At 47.2% G+C, this 11,487-nt stretch overlaps 1 protein-coding gene across 1 annotated transcript; it reads left to right on the top strand.

Annotated features, from left to right (window-relative positions):
• Positions 1 to 779: 779 nt before the first annotated feature.
• Positions 780 to 7,388, top strand: LINGO4 (leucine rich repeat and Ig domain containing 4). The gene is made up of 2 exons (XM_079145191.1): positions 780 to 886; positions 3,501 to 7,388. The coding sequence occupies exon 2, from the start codon at positions 3,514 to 3,516 to the stop codon at positions 5,293 to 5,295; it is 1,782 nt and encodes a 593-aa protein (XP_079001317.1). The 5' UTR covers positions 780 to 886; positions 3,501 to 3,513; the 3' UTR covers positions 5,296 to 7,388.
• The last annotated feature ends 4,099 nt before the right edge of the window (positions 7,389 to 11,487 follow it).

Raw genomic sequence — 11,487 nt, 5'->3', positions numbered from 1 at the left:
TCTCAGGGGAGGGATTTAGCTGGGTAAACATAAACTCCAACTTGTATAGTTGTCTATAAAATGATTTTAAAGGCAGAAGTGTGTGTGTCAGGGGATGGAGGGAGTCTTAAATATGACTACCTGTGTGCCTGCTCTCTGGTCTCTTTCAGTATCAAGTCAGCAATTCTAGCCCCCTTAATTCTCCCCAGGCTGAGGAGTTCCCCGCGGAGGCTCCTAAGCTAATCCTCAGGTACTTCCACCGAAAGAACCTGAAACTAAGCTCTCCAGGGAATGTAGTGAAATGAGAACTTTCCCATACATGATACCCATGGGGGCTATTTAGATTTAGAGGTTGCACAGAATTGCCTTGCATCTGGGAGACCAAAAGACAATCCTCTGAAGATGGTTAGCTGGGGAACTCCCTAGCTCCCTGGAGGGGAATCGGATGTCAGAGAGACCCTTTCGTGTTACCTGGCTGCCGCTCTTGCAGACCCATCCCTGGCACAGAGCCTCCCCGCTCATTTCTTTCCTCCACTGACATCCTGTAGTGGCCGCTTGCTGCAGACCTCCCTGGTTGCTTTATTTATTTATTTTGCACCAACAGGGTTGCTGCAGACTCATTCTCGCCTGATTTAAAAAAAGAGAGAGAGAGAAAAAAAAAAAAAAAGGAGAAATGCTTCCTGGCTCTTTTCTCTCCCTATCTTGGCAGCAACGTCCACAGCAATAGCAGCAGCGGCAACAGCAGCGGTGGCAGTGGCCGTGGCGGTGGCAGGTGGGCGGGCAGCGGGAGTGGGGAGCGAGGCACAGAGGGGAGGTGCAGTGGCCCCAGGTGCAGCTCGAATGGGACGGGGCCCCCAGCCCTGGACAGATGCAGTGTCCAACTTGATGCCACCCTCCAGCATCTCCGGTAAGTGCCCCTGTCTGCTGTCCCAAACTGCAGCTGCCCTTTTCTATAACATTCTCAGAGACAAAGCCAAATCAGTGTACCTATCAATGAAAGAGGGTTTGTAACCCACCCCCACCAACTATTAATCCTGGTGCCACAGGACTTTTGTGGACAAACTAAAATTCCCAGGTGCCCCTGGGTGGAAGGACTCCATGGAGACCTCACCCTCTTTTCCCCAGAGATCCCCCTACCCCTGGGTAGGATTTTCCCCCATGGTCAGTGTGGATACTCCAGAAATCTTTCCCCCAGGAGTTCCCTCCCCACACAGGACCCTATGGCCCAGTCAGGTGAGCTTTAAAAAGGACACTCATGTTCACATATGTCTCTGAACTGCCACATAGGGGCAAGAAGGAACTTCCCTATCCTTGACAGGGTAATGCCCACACCCCATTGAAGGAGAGAAAGAAATGGTCTGACACCTATCTCCTCCTGCAAAGTGGCTAGAAGCCAGTCCCGTATCCATGGAGCTCGGCAAGTTTGTGATTAAATTAGCCACTTTATAAATAAGAGTCTGGCTCCAGGTCTCCCAGCCCCTGGTCCAGCAGATTTAGGGGACTAAGAGGGAACTTGTGGGAATGGGAAGGAAGGAAGCTGGGTTACATGCTTCATTGCACTTTTGCTGAATGCAGAACAAAAAGGATGAGTAGGAACTGCAGCAACAGTGATGAAGAGCTAGCTGTCAGGTGAACTTCCCAGAACAGGCACAGGAAGGAGGAGGGAGGCTGTGTATTCCTCTCCCTGGAGAACTCAGCATGCCAGATACCTGTTAGGTTAGAGTAAGGGCAAAGGAGGCCACTAGCAGCCTTTGCCCCTTGCCATTCTTTTCCATCCCCAAAGCCTCTGAACAGTTCCCTGCATCCCTCTGTTTTTTTACACCTCCTCAACTGTAATGCTGGGGGTCTAATTTGGTCTCTTTCTTTTGTTTCCCAACTACTACAGTCCTCTGAGGTGGATAGAGGACAGCCTCCAGAATGATCCTGCTAGAGGAGGGTGGAGAATAGAAAGGAAGGGGAAGAAGTCACATTGTCCTATGTTCCACATGGGAGAAAATAGGGCACAGAGCAGAAAGCTGACCCCACAGGACCCAAAAGCCCAGAGCTTCAAAATCCAGAGGCGATCAGGACCTGCAGTCAGGGATGCTGCCTCCAAGAGAATCAGCTGGCTCTTCCTACTATCACATTAGCCACCCCTGCCAACTCTAATACTTTACCTCCTTTGGTGTCCCTGTTGCATTGAACAGGGCAAATTGAGGAACTCTTGCTACTCAAGACCCCTTTTCCTCTATTACCTCTGACAGCCTCTGATGATCATTGTAGTTACCGTCTTCCTGATATTGCCCAGCTGCTGGTACCCAGAAATCCAGATATCTGCTGTGCCAGCCAAGGGTTCCTTTTCTCCCCACCCCACAGGATCAGGTCAGATGCTATCTCTCCTCTTTTACTATGCTTCCCAGGATCACAATCCATCTTAGCTCAGGCCAGAGGGGACAAAGGGCTCTCCCCCAGATTCACACACAGACTAGAATCAAAACACTAGTCAGAAGGGTTATAAGAGCTGGGTACAATGGCACATGTCTGTCATCCCAACAGCTCAGGAGGCTGAGGCAGGAGAATCACAAATTCAAAGCCAGCCTCCGCAATTTATCAAGGGCCTATGCAACTTAGTGAAATCCTGTCTCAAGATAAAAAATAAAGAAGGAATAGGGATGTGCTTGGTGGTTAAGTGTCCCCAGGTTCAATTCCTGGTACTATAAAAAGAACAAGGATTATAAGAGTGAGAACCAAGCAACGCAAACCTTGGGTACCCTTTGGATCCCTCACACATCCCAACTTCATCTTCAGGAGAGGAGGGGTTGGTAAGATTCCCGGTTCCCCTGTAGAGTGCCCCCTGCACCCTGGGTCACGGCTAATGTACAGCTGGACTATCATCCACACAGGCATTCTGGGGAGACTGGATCTGCCAACCCAGACTTCAGTCCCTGGGCCAGGCTGTAGGAGTGTAGAGACAGGGGGAAGAGCTTAGGCCTTTGTGAGCCTGGGGTGACTTAGCTGAGTTGAGGACATTTCTCCAGTCAGATATGGTCAAAGATGTGTTTTCCTTGAGTCTTAGGCAAAGCCTCTGACATGGGAGATGATCAAGGGTGGGCTGAGAGGGAGAACAGAGCTTCAGGAGGGGATATTAGGGAGAAGGGACCTGAGTTATTCCCAGATCTTACAGATACAGGGGTAAACTGTTATAGAGAGACTCAGTTATTTCCCTTCTGCTACCTGTTCCATTCCAATAAAACTTTCCCCACAAAAATCAGGTTGACTAGGGATTCATGAGCTAGTTACAATAAGCACGTGACCAGTTAGCCAGGACTGGGATGGGGAGGAAAGGAAATATTCCCTAAAGAGGAGTCCCAGGAAGCCCCAGGGAGGTTGTATACCAGAATTCTTCCTAGTTCTGTATCCTACTTGCTGGCAACTCCAAGAAAGACCAATTTTACTCCTCAATAAGGAGGGCTAGAGAAAGTCCAGGGTCACCACCACCTGAAGCCGCTTTCCAAAAAGGGCCATGTCATCATCTTTTCCAGGACTCAAGAGGGAATGGATGCAACCACAGCTCCGAAGCAAATCTGGCCCCCATGGTGCCTCCTCCTTTTCCTGCTTCTCCTGCCTGGAGGTAGCAGAGGTAGCTGCCCTGCTGTGTGTGACTGCGCCTCCCAGCCCCGAGCGGTGCTCTGTGCCCATAGGCGACTAGAGGCTGTCCCTGGGGGACTCCCATTGGACACTGAGCTCCTGGACCTAAGTGGGAATCGCCTGTGGGGGCTCCAGCGAGGCATGCTTTCCCGACTGGGCTTGCTCCAGGAACTGGACCTCAGCCACAACCAGCTTTCTACCCTTGAGCCTGGGGCCTTCCTTGGCCTACAAAGCCTACTCACCCTGAGGCTGCAGGGCAATCGCCTCCGAATTGTGGGGCCTGGGGTCTTCTCAGGGCTGTCTGCCCTCACACTGCTAGACCTTCGGCTCAACCAGATTGTTCTCTTCCTTGATGGAGCTTTTGGTGAGTTAGGCAGCCTCCAGCAGTTGGAGGTTGGGGACAATCACCTGGTGTTTGTGGCTCCAGGGGCCTTTGCAGGACTGGCCAAGCTGAGCTCCCTCACCCTGGAGCGCTGCAACCTCAGCATGGTGCCTGGCCTAGCCCTTGCCCGGCTCCCAGCACTAGTGGTCCTTAGACTTCGGGAACTGGATATTGAGAGGCTGCCGGCTGGGGCACTCCGGGGACTGGGACAGCTCAAGGAGTTGGAGATCCATCACTGGCCATCTCTGGAGGCTCTGGACCCTGGGAGTCTGATTGGGCTCAATCTGAGCAGCCTGGCTATCACTCGCTGCAACCTGAGCTCTGTGCCCTTCCAAGCTCTGCACCACCTGAGCTTCCTCAGGGTCCTGGATCTATCTCAGAACCCTATCTCTGCCATTCCAGCCAGGAGGCTCAGCCCCCTGGTACGGCTCCAGGAGCTGCGATTATCAGGGGCCTGCCTCACCTCCATTGAGGCCCATGCTTTCCACGGTTTGACAGCCTTCCACCTGCTGGATGTGGCAGATAATGCTCTTCAGACCCTGGAGGAAACAGCTTTCCCTTCTCCAGACAAATTGGTCACTCTGAGGTTGTCTGGCAACCCCCTCACCTGTGACTGTCGCCTCCTCTGGCTGCTCAGGCTTCGTAGCCGCCTGGACTTTGGCACATCCCCCCCTGCCTGTGCTGGCCCCCAGCATGTCCAAGGGAAGAGCCTGAGGGAGTTTTCAGACATCCTGCCTCCAGGGCATTTTACTTGCAAACCAGCCCTGATCCAGAAGTCTGGGCCTCGGTGGGTCATTGCAGAGGAGGGAGGACATGCCGTTTTTTCCTGCTCTGGAGATGGAGACCCAGCACCCACTGTCTCCTGGATGAGGCCTCAAGGGGCTTGGCTGGGAAGGGCAGGGAGAGTAAGGGTCCTAGAGGATGGGACACTGGAGATCCGCTCAGTACAGCTACAGGACAGAGGGGCCTATGTCTGTGTGGTCAGCAATGTAGCTGGGAATGACTCCCTGAGGACCTGGCTAGAAGTAATTCAAGTTGAACCACCAAATGGCACTCTCTCTGACCCTAACATCACCATGCCAGGGATCCCAGGGCCTTTCTTTCTGGACAGCAGGGGTGTGGCTATGGTGCTAGTGGTTGGTTTCCTCCCCTTCCTCACCTCAGTGACCCTCTGCTTCGGCCTGATTGCCCTCTGGAGCAAGGGCAAGGGCAGGGTCAAACACCACATGACCTTTGACTTTGTGGCACCTCGGTCCTCTGGGGATAAGAACTCTGGGGGTAATCGGGTCACTGCCAAGCTCTTCTGACTTTTCCTTCCACACAGGGGACCCAGACAAGTCCAATTCACATACCAAAGGGAAAGACAGAACCAAGGCCACTTGGACCAGAACCTCATCCCAAGTAGCCCAAATCTCCCAAACCTGCCACCTGCCTTGTGCCAGCAATTAGTGACACCTCCTGAGAAAGGTGCTGCTGTCCGTGCCTTTCCAGTCTGAGAACAGCAATGTCATCTCTTCTCTGAGGGTGCAAGGAATTTGTAGATACAGACCCTGTAGTCAACCCAACACTCCCTTCACCCCCACCCCCACACAAAGCAGGAAACATAACTGAGTTTCAGTCTGCTGTTATAACCACTAGGCTTTCTTCGCACAATTACATTCTTTAATGACCAATGCCATTTGCCAATCATAGCTATGATTGTTTCAGAGGTGAGACATGGAATTGACACTTGTTTCTTGGGGTCTCTGCTTCTCACCCAGGAGTTTCCCTTTCTTTGCTGCTCCCTATCACACCCTAGTCCCGGGTTGTAGGTGCAAGGAACCAGAGCCAAGGATTCTCAAGCTAAGAGGATGCATGCATGTGATATGGGGGAGGATGGACCACACACTGGCACTGTGTCTGCATGAGCCACCACCTTCCTTTGTCTGTCTGATCATTAAACCTGCTGCCAAATGTCACTATAGTTGCAGCCAAAACAAAACACCATCTCTGGAACTTTCTTTACTTCAGTCTATTTCCTCTCATGAATTCCCCTTTCTGTCTATTGACCATGTAACCAACCCAGTGGCCTCACTTCCACCTAACCCAGCTTGACATACAAGGTAAGGGGGCCTACTGTGCCTGGAAAGATCAGAATCCCCAACCCCTTTCAGTCTAAATCCTTTTCCTCTTACTCCCTTTCTCTGGAGCTGGGGCAACTTCCAGGGATCCCTGTGCAGAAATCCCAGCCTAGGATACCCAGCTCCTTCTCTTCTTTCTAGCCTTTCTGGTGTCATAAATTCCCTATTGCAATAGGGGGGGATAAAGCTAGAGGGAACTCCTAGAAAATGACTAACAAATGCAAAGCTGTCAAAGGAGAGAGACCCAGAACCCAAAAGGGGCTAGGCTGAGAGGAACAGGGAGGGCAGCCCAGCAAGTGAAAAGTGGAGAGAAGCGGGGAGCAGTAGGACCTGCCTGCCTGGTTACTTTCCCCTTTCCTTCGGTAGCAACCCTGGATCTGGGTTTGGAACAGTCCTAGTGGGAAGCCGTCTCTGGACAGACGTCACCCAGACAGGGAAGTGGAATGAGAGGTTTGGAAGTGCTGACTACCACAAAGTGCATTTCAAACAGAGGACAAAGCAAAGCCCCAAAAAGTAGAGATGCTGAGAGCTCAAGAGATCAGGTGACAGTCTCAGCATCGTCAGAAGGGGAGGAGCAAAGAGGAGCAGAGAGGAGGGACTGACAAGTGAAGAATCACGCGGCCCCAGGGAGCCTTTCTCTCTCTGCAGCAGCATCTGCCCAGCATCCTTAGTTTCCCTCCCCCTGTGGTGTCCCCTCCCGCCCCACACCAAACCATATGCAGACATCATAAGCTTCCTAGCCGCTGCTGTTTGTCCTTGGTCTGAGGAGATCTACTCATTACAACAGTCCCAGCTCAAACTGCACCTGATAGGTGAGGGCAGCCAGTGCCATGGAGAAGTCAAAGCAGGACTTCAGGCCAGGCAAGCTCTTTAATGGGGCAGAAGTGAATGTGAGAATCCAGCAATTCAAGGAGTGAGACTGAAGAAATTAACATCCTTCAGAAATAGGTATCCCTAAGTCCTCCTCCCCAACCTCCCCCACTTATGCACAAACTCAATTAGCATCCTAGAAACCTTCCCCTCTCTGGTTTACGATGTACTCTCCTCCCCATCAACTTCCACCAGCTTATTAGATTGGGAATTGGGAGTCTGGCAGCAGTGGTTCTCAGTCTACTTGTCCTCTCTGCAATGCAGATAAGGGCAGAGCAGCCCTGCTGTTCAGAGAAATCTTCTCTGTGAAGCCCCTGGGGCAGGCAGTCAGGAACAGATGAACGTCTGGCACAGGAAGATGCTGTTGTCCAAAGTCTCAAGAACAGAGATGCCCAACAGAAAAAGAAGTTGAGTCAAATGTGTAATTTTCTAGGGGCCCCATTAAAAAAGTCAAAAGGAGGTGGTACAATAAATTTCAATACATTTTATTTAACCCAATGTACCCAAACTATTATTATTTCAACATGTTATCAATATAAAAATCAGTGATGAAATACGTAACATTTTTTCATACTTGGTCTTTGAAATCCAGTGTATATTTTATATTCATAGTACATTTCAATTCAATCACTAATTTTTTTACCAGAAATATCTGTATATAGATTTCATTAAATTTACCACTAGAAAAGTAGATTCACACATCCAAATTGTTCCAAACATACTTAAAAGTTTCCAATAACTGAATCAAGTTATCTTTTGTAAACTTTAATTACAATTAAAAAAAAACATAAAATCCCATTCTTCATTTGCACTATCACCTTTAAAAGTGCTCAATGACCACATGTGGCTAAAAGCTACTATACAGCTAGAATGCAGCTCCAAAAACAATGGCCCTAAACACAGAATAGAATCTCCCTAGTGGACAAAATATCACCCAAGAAATAGTACCTCTCACAGAAATGCCTGTGGGACTATTTCCGACTACCACCCCACCACCCCTATTCTCCTTTCCCAGTTTTTCCGGGATACCTTCAAGGGTTAAAGCCCTCTAAGGTGACCAGGTTCTACAGCTTGTCAAATCACCAGCAAGTCAGTCCCTCCTCTTACCTGTCTGGAAAGGCTGCTCTTAGCTCAGTTGTGACTGTACAGGCTGGTGTGTTTGCCAATGAGTGTGCAATTGCAACCAGGAACATGAGTGGGTACACCATGTGGTATTGTGGGGCATGTCCACATGCAAGGATGTGACAGAGACAGTTCAATGGAGGCTCTTCCCAAGGTGGGAGAGAAGAAAACTGCCCAGAGAGAAGAAAACATTTATTTAGGGTCTCCTCTATGTAAATGGCCTTATATATGCTTTCTTATTGAATCCTCACATCAACCCCATATGGTAGATAGGCATCTTAGCTCATCAACCAAAGGTAAATTAAGTTGCTCAAGTGCACAGTTAGTTAGTACAGGAACTATATTTGAACTCAGGGTTATCTGACTCAAAACCCATAGTTTCCACCATATTGCCACATTCACTGTTATAACTTCTTCTCCCAGGACCTCTCACTTGCAGGACATGAACTGTGACAAGGTAACACCTTCCACCCCACTCATTCTAAACTTTTAAGGGCAGCAGATCTATCGTTAGTCCTCACCTTCCTTCCATAACTCTAATACACCTATTTCAGGAAGTTATTTTTACCTTTTCTGCTTCAACCCATCTCCCAAAGGTCTAACTGCTTCTTCCTCCATGATGGGTAGATAGGAGCAGGAATTCCAGGAATCAGGCAGACTGATGTGAAATGCCTATCTCCCAGTAAAGGACCCTCTTATGATTAAATATGAAGACTTCGGATTTCCTAGTTCCTTTTCTAGGTTCTAACCTCAGCAACCTCTTAGGTTAGAGAAAGGCTGTTCAGAAATGTTCCAGTATGGTGGAACAATCTGTGAGCTTTCTGAATCCATTCACTCTGCCCACCTTCTGCCTACCCCTGCCTGGCAGGTCATTCCTGAAGTCATCTCATTGCACCCTCCTTCTACCCTTCCTCACCTCCATCTCAGTCATGGTCTCACCTAGACTGAGAGAACTTTAGATCCAAAGTACTCTGGTACCATTTCAGCATGTCCCATTTGGTCCTTGATAATATTCTTGCTCTAATTTCTGACTTCTATTTCCTTCACCAGGCTAGATTCTGATTCAGGGAATGAGAGCACTGCAAGGAAATGATCCTCAACTTTGAATCATGGGCCCCTCCACAAATAACTGGTGCAAGTTAGGAACAAAAATGTTTATCCATTATCCCGTCATTTGGAAGCCACCACAGATCCTAAGAAATGCAGACTGGGAACCTCTATAGTGGGCCAGGTATGATGGTACACACCTATGACCCCAGCACTAGAGAAGCTGAGGCAAGAGAATTCCAAGTTTGAGGTCAGCCTCAGCAGCTTAGTGAGACCCTGTCTCAAAATAAAAAATAAAGCTGGATGTGGTGGAATGGGCCCTGTCCTCTTCTCCCATCAGCATTCATTACTCAAGGGCAGGCAGAAGACTCACTCTAAGTTCAAGGTTAACTCACACTGGAGAATGTCTAAGACTAGAGATTCCCAAGTCATGTTTTGTAAGGGAAACCAAACAAGACTTAAGAGTTGGGAGGTAGTAGCCAGAGAAGCTAAGGAGAATCTCTCCCAGGATACCTGACACAATTCATCAATCTGATCTAAACATGCAGTAGCACCAGCATAAATTATGAGAATAAGGTTCTTGTTCCTATCTGCTGGTTTCTGATAAAGAAGCTTGATAAATGCAGGAGAAAGGAGTGACTCCTAGGATGAGCAAAGGAGAGGAGAGTGCTGTTCTTCAGATGTAGGCAACTGAATGTCACTTGAATGGCTCATTCACATGTTGTATGGGAGGGGAACTCTGTGAGCTGCCAAGGCTCTGGAGTCAGGCTACCTGTAACTGGGAACCACTCACTGCCCAAACACTAGCTAAACTCTACAATCCTACTATCCTGTTTCAGACTTACTGAATGGCCACACCTGCTCACCAAATTCTCTGGGAAACCCAGGCCTTCTGTTTACTTATTTCACCTACTGCCTCCTGCAGCTTATTCAGAACACCCATCAAGGAAACAGAATGGACTCTAAGGAATTGGAGATGAAAATACAGAAATTACTGTTCACCCAATCCAGCATCTCACACTCAATTTCTCAATTTTGATTGGGTTCTTAGAAGGGAAATGAGATGAAAATTCCAAATGCACAGGGACTTGAGAGCGAGTTTGGAATCATCTATTAGAATCACTTCAACTAAAGTTATTTCCTCTACTCTCCAACTTCACCAGCCAGTTAGAAGTTAACCCTCTTTTTAAAAATTTCCAGGAATAGTGAATCCACCTGACTTTTCACTGCCCTGATATTGAAATTCCTCCTATGGTATAACTTTAATTTTTAATACCTATATTGTGTTTCCATTTGATTTCCTCTTTTTTTGGCCTATCCCACCCCCATTGGAGCTGGAAGATGATGGATCTATAAAGTAATGCTGCACCTTTTATAGCAACACTGGCCATTATTTCTTGGTTTTAAACTACTCTGTAACCTTTCTAAAGTAAAAATAGCTATAGCAATCAAGATACTCAATTACCTAGGAATAATCTTAACAAGAAACATGTAAATGTTGAAAACTTTAAACTACTACTGACGAGACCATCAATGACTTCAATTTATAGGAAGATTCTATATCATAAACACAACAATTCTCTAAGCTAAAAATATGTGATTCCAAACAAAATAACATTAACTATAGAAAAGTAAATTATAGCACAATATAAATATACTACAGTAATATGAATGAATGGCTTAAAATTATATACCCCAATATGACTGAATCTCACAGAAATAAACAAAGGAAGCCAGACACAAAGAAGTATATACTCTGTAATTCTATTATATATGTGCGTGTGTGTGTGGCAAAACCAGAAGTCAGAAAAGTGGTTATCCTTAAGGGGAATAGTGACTGGAAAGGAACACAGGGCAGCTTCTGTAGCACTGATAATGTTTTGGTTTTTGAACTGGTGCTGGTTATGCAAATGTATTTCATTTTTGAAAATTCACCAAAATGTGTACTTATCATTCAAGCATTTTTCTGCATGCATATTGTACATTGTTTTAAAATTGTATTAAAAATCCAAATTACATCAATTGTTTAAAAAAAAAAAAAACAACAGAATGTAGATAAAATGTAGATAGATCAATGGAACAAAATGAAAAATCCAGAAATGGAATCAGATGCATGTAGCAATTGAGGTATTCTAAAGATAACATTCAAAAACAATGGAGAAAATAAGTTTATTCAATAAGAAGGATTGGACAAAACAAAGTTGGACCTCTATCCACATCTTTATATGAAAATAAATTTCAGATGAATCGAAAAACATTATGTGCAATGGGAATATAGTTCAGTGGTAGAGCACTTGCCTAGCATGTGCAAGGCCATGGGTTCAATCCCCAGTACTGCAA

Source organism: Sciurus vulgaris, assembly GCF_902686455.1.
Source record: "Sciurus vulgaris genome assembly, chromosome: 1".
NCBI classification, from domain to species: domain Eukaryota; kingdom Metazoa; phylum Chordata; class Mammalia; order Rodentia; family Sciuridae; genus Sciurus; species Sciurus vulgaris.
The sequence above is the reverse complement of the archived record's forward strand: the minus strand, read 5'-3'. Positions and strand labels throughout refer to the sequence as shown.